General features: G+C 51.7%; 4 protein-coding genes across 4 annotated transcripts; 1 reads left to right on the top strand and 3 right to left on the bottom strand.

Moving 5' to 3' along the window:
• Positions 1 to 209: 209 nt before the first annotated feature.
• B0T23DRAFT_397376 (uncharacterized protein) lies at positions 210 to 3,273 on the bottom strand (the record flags this gene model as incomplete). Its single annotated transcript, XM_062838297.1, has 9 exons — positions 210 to 231; positions 389 to 394; positions 525 to 536; positions 625 to 885; positions 1,353 to 1,471; positions 1,565 to 1,982; positions 2,051 to 2,136; positions 2,203 to 2,622; positions 2,701 to 3,273. The coding sequence occupies 9 exons, from the start codon at positions 3,271 to 3,273 to the stop codon at positions 210 to 212; spliced, it is 1,917 nt and encodes a 638-aa protein (XP_062690471.1).
• Positions 3,274 to 4,423: 1,150 nt separating this feature from the next.
• On the bottom strand, positions 4,424 to 5,068 carry B0T23DRAFT_320849 (uncharacterized protein; the record flags this gene model as incomplete). Its single annotated transcript, XM_062835197.1, has 1 exon — positions 4,424 to 5,068. The coding sequence occupies one exon, from the start codon at positions 5,066 to 5,068 to the stop codon at positions 4,424 to 4,426; it is 645 nt and encodes a 214-aa protein (XP_062690470.1).
• A 2,962-nt stretch (positions 5,069 to 8,030) lies between these two features.
• B0T23DRAFT_361626 (uncharacterized protein) lies at positions 8,031 to 9,473 on the top strand (the record flags this gene model as incomplete). Its single annotated transcript, XM_062836289.1, has 2 exons — positions 8,031 to 8,871; positions 8,962 to 9,473. 2 exons carry the CDS (start codon positions 8,031 to 8,033, stop codon positions 9,471 to 9,473), a joined length of 1,353 nt encoding a protein of 450 aa, XP_062690469.1.
• A 265-nt stretch (positions 9,474 to 9,738) lies between these two features.
• On the bottom strand, positions 9,739 to 11,459 carry B0T23DRAFT_184028 (3-beta hydroxysteroid dehydrogenase/isomerase family-domain-containing protein). The gene is made up of 2 exons (XM_062833112.1): positions 10,717 to 11,459; positions 9,739 to 10,640 (listed from the first exon to the last, which is right to left on the bottom strand). The coding sequence occupies exons 1-2, from the start codon at positions 11,197 to 11,199 to the stop codon at positions 10,005 to 10,007; spliced, it is 1,119 nt and encodes a 372-aa protein (XP_062690468.1). The 5' UTR covers positions 11,200 to 11,459; the 3' UTR covers positions 9,739 to 10,004.
• Between the last annotated feature and the right edge of the window lie 59 nt (positions 11,460 to 11,518).

Raw genomic sequence — 11,518 nt, 5'->3', positions numbered from 1 at the left:
ATACGCGAAGTAAATATATATTTTAAGGTTTTAAATTTTATTAATTTTAATTGAAATTCAGTATTTATACTACTTTTTAAATTTATTTAGGTAATTTAGGTAATTTATATACTTCTAATCAAAATTATAATTTTTAGAAAAATCGTTAATTTACTAACTATTTTAGCGAGTAATCCTAAAATCTAATTGGTTAGTTAAACTCAAATGCCCTATAAGTACGCTGTAACTTTACTAATTATAGAAGGTAATAAGGGGGTTTTAAGTAATTTAGGTAATTTTGAGCCAGTATAAGAAGGATTGTGTGTGTGTACTCTATCAACTCGTTCTCACTTTGAAATCGGTCGATTTCAGCTAATCAAAGGCTGTAAATAGACGTATCCCGCCTTACAACCCCCTTTATAAAAGTATATAGGGCAGGAACCACGCTAACAATTAAACAAGGGTTAATGTGTATATAACAGCATCCACATGGGATGATGGGAGGTAACACAGCATTACCCAGGCACGGGGGATGACATCCATACCTTACATCTAAACTAAAGAAAAACGAGAATGAAAAATAAAACAGGACCCAAAGCTCTAAACGTGGTCACCCCCCTTTCAATACATCGGAGAGGCGCCTACCTCTTCCAAGCAAAGCTCGGCTTATCTAGGTAGAGGTCCCTAACTGTTGTACTGCCAGCCTGCTTCGCAGCATCATCTGCATGCTTGATATTTTTGTCATGTTCGAGGTGAGGAAGATCATGGACAGCGCGCGGCTGAGATGATTGGGAAGTGAGGGTCTTGGATGCCACTCCGTCGTCAACGACAAAGTGGAGACCTTGCTCAGGCATGAGACCCGAGAGTGGAAAAAGAATATTGGGCAATATGAACCCCTTGAGGTTTCTGTTCACCTTCCACATGGAACCCCTCTTCATCAAGGTCTCAGCAATAAACATGATACATGGCCCCCACGTATATCAACGTCTTCACAAAACTTTTGGCTCACCAGTAATCACATCATTCATTGCTCCGTGTTCCTAAATCCAAAGTGAAAACCAAGAGTAGCCCGAGAGGTAGTTGATGGAAACAAAGAAACTGAAGTGTCCAATATCTTGTCTAGACCCACCAAGTACACATACAATCTCCACTGAATAGGCTCAACGATGGTGCCAAGAGTTCGGCCAAGACTTTGGGAACGACCCTGAAATCAAACAGCCTAAAAAGATCCCCCCTATCGCCAACCAAGCTGCCGAACCTAGCCAACTTCAACCGAAAATGAGACAATGCGGTGCTATACCGACAACAAAATCCCATAAGAAAAGAAAAACATGAGTGAGTGGTGTCCGGTTTCGTGTTACAAGCCAACCAACCTCCTCAGTCTCTTCTCAATCATCTCGCGTCCCTCCAAAGTCCGCCAGACTTGATGAGGCGCCTGGTCTACAATGTCCCAATTTTCCAGATTCGATGTGAGGTGGGTTAGATCTCGTTGCTGTGTATGGTAAATATTGACATCAGCAAACGCTTCCTCCTGACAGGACAGCAGAAAGAAGAACACGTTGGGCTATCGGGCTTCATGACATACCTTGCTCTCCCACTCGCTGTCCTTCCGCATCTGCACCCCAGACGTCACCACCACCACGGGTGTGGTCTTATACTGGATGGTTCTGCTGGACACCACATCTCGTCGGGTGAGCGAATTGGCCACCAGACTCTCCTGCAGCTTCGCAAAGATCACCCCTCCGGACTGGTAAGCAGACCCGCCGTAGATGCGGTCCCTGGCGCTTCGGTGTCGGAGGATGGCGGCGGGGATGCGATCAAGACCGCATGGGGAGAGGACGCCTTGCAACCAGAGGCGGAAGCCACGGCCGGGAGCCCCGACTCGTCCGAGAAGGTCTTCGTGCAATGGATCGATCATGAGAAGGCCGCGCACCTCTTGGCCGTGTCGCGAGCTGAAGACCCGTGAGTACAGGGAACCGATGCCAGCGCTGGCAAGCACCCAACTGCGAGGAACATGGTTAATGCTGCTGTGGAAGGGGGGAAAAGAAGGGGTTTATGGGGTACCACATACGGTCCTTCCTCTCCTGCGCGCGATAACGCTTGACTCAAAACATCAGATGCCATGCTTGCCGAGAGTGGTGAAGGGGCTGCGTCACTCTATCAAGTCCCGATTTGTTAGTCCATGAACCGAAGAAAAGAGGAGAGACGTTCAAATTCACATACCCAGGCGATTCCCGGCCGATCAGCAAAGCAATATCTGGCGATGGAACCGTTTTTGACCGCGTTGTCAGCAAACTGCCAGAGCTCACGCTCAACCGCATCCTCACCACCCTCAAAGAGCACAGTAGTCGTCCTGTTTCCATGAGCATCCACCTTGGGACCAGAACAGAACAGATGGATCTGATACTTGTCCTCATCGACCCAGTACCGCTCTCCGGGCGGCGCTACTCTCGCGTCTAGAGCGCGGAGTGTGAGCGTGCAAGTCGTAAGCAGCACAACGATCGACACGAGCGTCAACATGATGCTAGACAAAAGCACCTGTACCCATTCGAGCAGTGTACGCCTCGTCTCCGGGCGGCCCGTGAGCCGTTCTTCTTCCTCAGTTTTGCCCCACTGGCAATTCCAGCCGAGTGTCAGCACGTTCTGTCAACCAAAGGTTTCCTCTCCATGATGTTTTCAAGAGAGAAAGAGAGCCAAAGAAGAAGAAAGAAAAAATCTCACCTGCACAGTCCGATCAGCCGCCACCGCCCAAACAGCCATCAAGGTCGCCCATATCACGCTAGCCACGCCTACCCACAACTCCTCATGCCTCGTCTTCTCCACCGCCAGCATCATGACCACATCCACAAGCAACAACGCCGCCGTAACAATGCTCACCACTCTCGCGGGTTGACTCGGCACCGCAAAGAACAGCAAGCTGGTAATCAGCGTGATCAGGGCAATTGTAGTATAACTAAACGCAAAAAAGGGCGATCCGCGCGCGTGCAAACCGGGCGGAGTCACAAAGACCGAAACCAGCATCAGCACCCACCAGATGAAGGTGAGGCAGGTGAAGATGACGGTGATGGCGCGCACGAGCCGAACCGTCCAGAGGTTGTAGGGGGAAACAGCTGGGTCGTCGGGTGAGAGGTAGGAGATGCTGGTGCTGTCTACCCGGTTGGGGAGGAGGCGGGTGTGCTCGTCGGGTTCGTGGTGGTGAGTGTCGACGGAGGACCGGCCAACGGCGAGGTCATCCCGGTCCCGGCCGGGGTCGGAGGCTCCGTGGCCGTTGTGGGGCCAGTTCTTGGTGCTCATTGTGTTTGGTTGGTATCAACCCAAGATTGCGTTGCTCTAGGACGGCGAGGAAAGTGTGTTGAGAGGGAGGCTTGTAGACAGGTTTGGACCCGCCAGGTATAGATGGTATCGATGATCGAGCTAAAAATTGCTGGGGTTTCGATGTGTCTCGTCTCACGAAATACTACCTACACAAGACATCGGTAAAAATGAGTGTGTAAACGGATGAGCAACCAAGCACTTGCATGAGGTTGAGCGGGTTATGGCTCAACTGTCTTATGCAATGAATGGGTCAGTCTAACGTCGTCCGCGTAACATGTAATCCGCTTATCTCTGGAGATTGTTGCAGGGTTCGAGAGCCGGAGAGGAAGATATCAACGAAACTTGGGACAACTCCTGATTCTATTAAGTCTTTTTTCTCCAAAGTGGACGGACGACAAGGGATAAAAGCTGGGTGTGAACAAAACCACCTACGTCATGAACCAACCCCACACTCATACCCGATTGGTCAATCTCGGTTGGTGGTGTTAATGGTGCTTGTGTGCCCCCCTAGACCAACTTTCACAAAACAACAGAGTGTGCCTACTCATCTTGCGCATTGTTCGAAATCCTCTGAGGGCACCTGATTGTTCAGATCGGATCATGGGTTATTGTATCATGTCGCGTGGTGTAAAAACGCGGGGCAGAGCCCCGCCGTGTTGCTGGGATCGATCGGCGTGTTTTCAGGAAAGGTACGTATGGTAAGTAGGACCGTGTTACCGGTGCGTACGTTGTGGCGGTTCATGAAAGGTTTTGATGTCTACATAGTAGGTAGGTACTGGGTGTCAACCGGAATATGGAATGTACCCGCTTATAAAAGAATACTTATTTAAGGTTCATCGCTCAGGATTTTGATAAGTGTGACGACGCAGTGGTCGCACAGCGGCGATGGAGGCTCGGGGGCCATGGGAGGAAACCACCAACTTCAAGTTGCGTGTCCAGTCGAGATCACTGGACTATATGGAATTCAATTTCCAGGGATGTCCAAACCATATGAACGACCCCGACGTGTTGATGATCGAAGTGAGCTAACATATTAGGTAGTGAAACCAAAGCCATACCTTCACCATATCCCGCTTATATGCATCTTCAAAACCCGTCTTCCCGAATATGGCCGAGCCAAAGCAAACTTTCACCATCCACTCGTGTCCCACGGAACAGCACTACTCCCTCCTAAAACCGATCCCTTCCTACTCGACCCCGACCCAACCGTCGACGAAGCAGTCCCGGTCCCGGTTCCAAACCCCAGACCCCCAGACATAGTAGACGACGACACTGAGCCCAACCTGACAGGTGATGACCCTCCTCTTCCACTACTACCTATACTCCCCCTCCGTAGTTCCTCCTCTATTTGCCTCTTCTTCCTTTCCGTCTTCTTCCGCATCAGTACCTCCTCCGGCGTCGGCCCCGTGGTCGGCCTTATCGCGTCCTCGGGGATCTTGCCCATGGGCGCATGCAGTTTCGTGTGAGCCTCGGAGTCGTTGGGTGATACACCTGCCCGCTGGAAGGCTTCCTGCTTGTATTGGCTGAGCGCTTGCATGGAGGGCTCGCTGGTTGAGGCCCAGTCGGCTACTTTGCGAAAAATTCCGCCCAAGAACTTGCCGCTGGGTTTCCCGCCTCCTCCTCTAGCCTTGGAGTGTTTGGCGGTGGTTGTTGTTTTTGATTTGGAGGAGACAGAGCTACTACCGCTGCGGCTTGTTGATGTTCTTTGGATGGCCATGATGCTGTCGTCGTCTCGTGTTGGAAAGCTGCTGCTGCTGCTGCCGGTCTTGGACATCTTTTGAAAGTTTTCGTGGAGTACCCGTGGGTGTGTGTCCCACCTGCCAACACTTTTTCAATTGCCAAGATGCTTCAAGATGGTGGTAGTGTATATATCCGGTCTTTGGTACATTGACAAACGTCCTGTGTAGATGGCTTTCGACTCTGGCAGCTTTTCTCCAAGCGGTGTGAGAATATGTCCAATAGACCGGCCGTTCAGCCCAGAAAAGATTAGGCCACGCTCGGCCACGTACTGGCAAGGACAATCTGGCAAGCCTCAGCTTAGGACCGAGACCACAACAACTACACAGTAGGTTCGGTTCCACAAGACGGGACACCGGAGCAGCCTATATCAGAAATCTTGGCTTCTGTATCTGGAAAGTCTGACCCGACAGGGAAATGCGTGAAGAAACCGGCCTGTATCCGAGACTGAGAAGGATAATGAGGTCCATCATTGGCATAAAAACATCGTACTATTTCGTCGCTGTTGCCTTTCCGGCTATTGAGTTCGTTGTCTGAAAGTCGAATGGCCAACCTGCGAAAGAAATCTCTGTGAAAGTCTGAACGTCCTTTTACGTGGGTCAGCAAGGAGCGATAAATCATGTATAATCTCATGCGGTATCAACTGACCTATGGTGGGTGAGATATTCAAGTCCCTCTTACAAAACAGTGGTCTCTGGGCTTGGCGAGCTTAAACGCTTATCTCTGGTCTCGATCTGATGATATGTCGTCGAGAATGTTGGGGTCGGAAGACAAATGCGGCCGCCCAGCGAGGGGGGAAAAAAAAATAAAAAAATAAAAATAAGAGAAAGAAAAAGGAGAAAAAGAAAAAAAAAGACACGATATCTGCAAATAAATTACTGGAAATTAGCACCCAACTGAATCACGACAAGAGCTGGACGGGAAACACGAATAGAAGCAGAAACGGACGTGCTGGAAGCACAATACTTATTAAGCTTGATCAGATTCTGTCCGCAGAAGACAGCCGATGGTCTTGAAGAAATTCCGATGGCTAGAAGACCGAAGCGGGTCTGGCCAAGTACCCTGCTACCGAGTAGACTATGGTAGAAAAGATAGGTACGTTAACGTAGTGCTACGCAGTGTGTAGACTTCAGCTGCATATTTGAATGTCGCAAGACAGCATGCGCGTTAGCGAGTCAAAAGCAAGCCGTTGCTGCATGGTCGTGACGGCATTTACAACATGTGCGAATTAAGATGACTATGTATGTTCCTCGACTTCCATATTCTGAGAGCCAATAACCACAACCGGCTTAAGGACCGCGGGGCCGGGAGCTGAAGGGTCGTGTTCCATTGATAACGTGGAAGCCATGTGCGCGTATCAGTGATCAACAGGGCGTTCAGTTTCCCAACTACACTAGTGTACTTGTGGAACAGCGCCTTCACCGATTCTCCAAATGCTGCGCGCACTGGTACAGTATCGTGAAAAGCAACCAGTAGGGAACATGATCGAATTACAGCATTAAAATTTTGGGGAAATCTCAGAGTTACCATCCCGCTTGGCAGTGATAACATGAATGCAAGCCCACCTGGATGCAGCCGAGGTGCCTTGTTACTGGCATTCCCCCAAGCCAAACAAAAGCCACCGATTCGCAACGTATTCCAGGTTGGCGTTGTTGGTGCAGCACTGGACGGGAAGTCTGGCCACTCCACCGGGAACAGCATCACACAAGGCTCTGCAATATTGGATTTGAACATCAGTAACTGGCCCAACATCTATACCGTTTGTGGCGTCCGTCCAAATTGTTGTTGATGTTGGATAAATCACCAAATACGACCCTTACCTACAGTTGTATGGATGGTCGGTCCTTGGCCTTTCGAGTTAGGAGAGGGAGAGAGAGACATACCCCTACTCACAGGCAAGTGCGGGTGCTAAGGGATGAAGGCTCGGCTGTCAGATTACGCGCTCAGATATTCCATGCATGACAGACCCGGACTGTTCGTAGTTCGTATGCAGTGGAAGACCGGACTTGAGTTTAACAGAAAGAGGCCTAGCGACTGGGTAAACGAAAAAGCAAAAGGCGCCCCCCTCCCAAGGCGGCACCCCTACAAAAAGAAAAAAAGAAAAAAAAAAAAAAAAAGAGGGAAAAAAAAAGGGAAGAAAAAGGCGAAAGGAAGAAAAAGTGCCCGGGAAAAAGAAGAGACACAGGACGGAAATCGTGTACAATCGAACTCTCGGCTGCAGTCTGCGAAGCTTCCATTGCATGTAGTGTATTGTAGATGGAGGCCAACGGTCAACATGTCTCGTGCGGTTCACCCGTTGCATGCGGCGATACTGTCCGTCGAGTGCTGACTGGATCAGATATTATAGGCAGACCCGTACATAGTAGTTACCTAGGTAGGTAGACAGGAGTCGTCGGACTCATCATGAGGTAAGTAACTGGAGATGGTTCCCCGAGGAAACAAACCCATCCCGCCAAGACCTGGACGGAGTCACACAGTGTAGCAGGGACTACGGGGCAAAAGCGAAGCCTTCCCGAATGGGAAGATTACATAATCAGATAGATCTAACGCAGCGAGTACATACCTACCTATACTTACTATAGCATCTTCTCCAATAAACCTCCCGACTTCACTGCTCCGTGCGCAGGGATTGGCCACTGTCGCCTATAAACATCACAACGCCCGTCGACAAGGGTGCAGCTGCCTGTTTTTCTGCAATGATGAACGGATGATCCAACTTGAACCAACCGCTTCATAATAGTTATTACACCAAGGGAGCTGAACAGAACTTGCACAACACCCAGCGACTTCCATTCCGGTGATTCAGCAAGGATTGAATTTCCCGGCAGCCGGCAAGGCTACTCATTTACACTAGTCGCACCAGACGGATTGATTGTTGCGGTTGAGCCCCTTCCCGGCCCCTCTTCCTCTCCCCTTTTTTTTTCCGATCTTCTAGCATCAGAAAAGGGGCGGATTCACACATAGACATATCTTTCTGGGCGCGATCGTGCACTCGTCCAATGGGTTTCATGCCGGGCCTTACAATAACCACCCGCGTCCCCCGGGACGCCGGGACCACCAGCCCGATCGGCTCGAGCGGCACTGCCGGGGATGTGGGAGCCCCTGATGCGGAGACCCCACAAAATGCGCCCTCACCGACCCGCCCGCCCGTTAGCCCCATCACCCCGACTCAGGAATCGGCACGGTTGTCCGGTCCCGATGGCCATGGAGATGGTCCGATTCATGAACAAGCACATCGCCATCGTCACCGTCAACAACATACAACCTTTTCATCATCAGCATCAACATCATCACATTCACTGACGCCACCCTTCACAAGCACTAACAATAATGGTAATAACAACAACAACAACAACATCACCAGCTTCGCCCGAGGGCGACCCACATTCACGCACTCACAAGTAGACCAAGTCGGCATTCCTCCGCCGCCACCGCAACCCATAGCCTTCGACGACAACCCGGACGTGCTAGCGCTCAAGAGCGCCATCACCATCTTGCAGCTGCAGCGCCAGCGAGCCACGGCAGACATACAGGCGCTGAACCGAGCCAAAGCTGCTGCGCTTTCGGACCCAGGGGCGTTCGTTGCTGACTTGGCGGCGGGGAGGATTGGGATGGATGGTGATCCGCTGCTTAATGGGCCTGGACCTACTGGTGATGGTAGTAGTGACGATGATAACGATGATGATGAGGATGGGGATGAGGATATGAACTCGGAAGGAGACAGTGTTGATGGCCAAGATGATGGCGATGATGGAGCAGAGGTCCCCCACGACCCAGACGGTGATATATCCATGTCCGGCGCCGGCGCTGGGAATACCTTATCTACATCTACCCCTAATTGTAACAGCAACAACAGCAAACGCAAAATACCAAGGAGGAAAGACCGCGTCAGCAAGACAACAACAACAACAACAACAAAACAGCCACAAGGCCTCTCCAAAACCTGGCGCTCCCTTCCCAAGCCGCAAACGGTCGTCCGCTGTCCGCCCATCAACTGGGCCCAGTACGCCATCGTAGGCGAGTCGCTTGATAAGCTGCACCGCGAGCAATTGACGGCGCCTACGCTGGGGGTACCTGCGGTTCTTAGTGTCGGAGGGGTGTATGAATTCAGAGGGACAGCGGCGGCAGCAGGAGCAGCACCAGGAGGAGGTGTTGTTAGCGTTGGTAATGGGGGCGGTTATGCCATGGGAGATACCACGGTAACAACAGACCGGACCTCTACGCCACCAACGACAACGATGGCAACCACGGCTGGAACAGAAGCGCAGCAGTCACCAGGGGAGACATCGGGACAGGGACAAGGGCAAGGGCAAGGACAAGGACAATTTCCAACACTAGGACGAAATGAACAACCGCAGAGATTGGTTGGTGTTGCAGCGCCGTACACGCCAGGCAGAGATAAGATCGAGAGGACGACAGGCAGGAAAGGAGCCAAGCGCTGAACTTGACATTTCCCAAGACATATGAAGGAATTCGAAGTGGCCTACGAATGGGATAGCATGGCGTTAGGGTATTATGGGGTATGGGATTAGCAAGAGAATTTAGTTTAGCGAGCGATCAGGAATGGAATGCTTCTGTTAGTCACTTATGGACCGGTAACAGACCCAATCTGGAAACTACGTACACGCACCGGCATCATACTGTTCAGTCTGGGCTTTGTTGAAGGAATTCGTAGCTTCGTATGACATGTTTAGCATCTGTCCGTGGATCAATATCCAGCTCACCCCTTCATCCAGCCAACATGTCTTGAAAGAGGCATGCCTAGTCGTCCATCATTCAAATGTCATTAGATATTATTATACGGCGGGACAGACAGTACGGCGCGTTCCAGCACGCGAGGCCCGACTTAATTCGCCCCATCAGCGCTTGTCCAATGTTTCATATACAGTTATCATGCCTTCCGTCGATATTTGCTTCTTTCACCACCACACCACCACACCCTTTATCCCTTCCACATCCAATGCCTGCTACACCTATTGCAACTTCTCCCCCTTCTGCTGCTCCAACGTCCACTTAACCGACCTCTTCACCGCCTCATCCAACGGCACCAGCGGCTTGTATCCCAACCGCTTCTTAGCCTTGGAAATATCGTAGTACCTCGTCATGCAGCTATAAATGATGCGCTGCCTATTAAACGTCGGCGGCTTGCGAATGATCCCAAAGAAGACTTCCGACAAAAAGCCCAGCACAATACCAACATCGCGCGGCAAAACCCACACGTGCTCAGTCCCATGGGGAGATCCCGCAGCGTTCCACACAGCCCGGCAGAAATCCCAAAAGTACACGGGCGAGTCGTTGGTAATGATGAAGGCCTCGCCGTCGACGCGCTCATGGTCTAGTGGGGCGATCTTGAGCTTGGAGGTTTGGAGGAGGGCGACGGCAGCTAACAAGTGACCGTGCGCTACGTTCTCGACGTAGGTGAAGTCGAAGAGGTTGTCGTTGTCGCCGACTTGAACGGAGGTCTTGCCGTTCTGGTACAGCTTGATAAGGTGGTAAAGCGTCATGGTGTCGCCTTCGCCCATGATGCCTGAGGGACGGATGGAGCAGGTGAGCAGGGAAGGGGCGGCGGCGGAACGGTTGGCCTGGAGGACCAGTTCTTCGGCGGCGGCCTGGAGGGACGGGGAGGTTAGTCTTGGGATGCATCACTCTTGGGGTATATGGGAGAGAGGGGAAGTAGGAGGGTACCTTTGTCTCCGAATAGTACTCGCTCTGCTGGGCTCCGCGGATGACGGGCCAGCGTTCGTCCGCATTGATGAGGTCGGACTTGTTATCACTCATCACACTGGCGGAACTGGTGTAAACGAGGGCGGTAACGCCCGTCTGCTGACACGCCTTGATGACGGCGGCGGTGCCGTCGACGTTGACCTTCTTGAATAGCGCATGGGAGACGCTATCGTTGGACTGGGCGGCAGGCGACGCGGTGTGGATGACGACCTGGGGCTTGACCTGGTTGAAGATGGTTTCGAGCCTGGCGGCGTCGGTGATGTCGGCCTCGAAGTATTGGACGCCATCCGACTCGGGTCGCCGGTTCCGCGTGCAGCGTAGGTCGATAACGGAAACGGAGCAGATGTAATCGCGGAGGAGCACGCGGACAACGTGGTGACCGAGGAAGCCACAGCCGCCAATCACCATGACGGAGCCAAGCTCCGGCTTCTTTTCTGAGGCCATCGTGGGATGTATGCGGGGTAACGACAAGGGAAGAGCAATGGATTGGAGCGTTGGGAGAAAGGCAGGAAATATGGACTGAAGGAGGGTCAATTGGAAAACTGTCTAGTTCTAGAGCAAGGGACGTGGGATGGGTAGGTAGGATATCTTCGAAGCTGGGGGACAAGGATGCCATTTTGAGCTATAGATTGCAACCTATCAGGGACATGCCACTGTGTGTCTGGCTCCGCGTCTCGGCTCCAAGCGCGCCACTTACCTAGCTCTTGGCAGCCAGCGAGGTACCGACACGGCGACACGCCTGTGGAAAACATCGTGACCCCCT

Source organism: Neurospora hispaniola (assembly GCF_033458365.1).
Source record: "Neurospora hispaniola strain FGSC 10403 chromosome Unknown B0T23scaffold_6, whole genome shotgun sequence".
In the NCBI taxonomy this organism is placed as follows: Eukaryota; Fungi; Ascomycota; class Sordariomycetes; order Sordariales; family Sordariaceae; genus Neurospora; species Neurospora hispaniola.
This window is presented reverse-complemented; position numbering and strand designations above follow the sequence as displayed.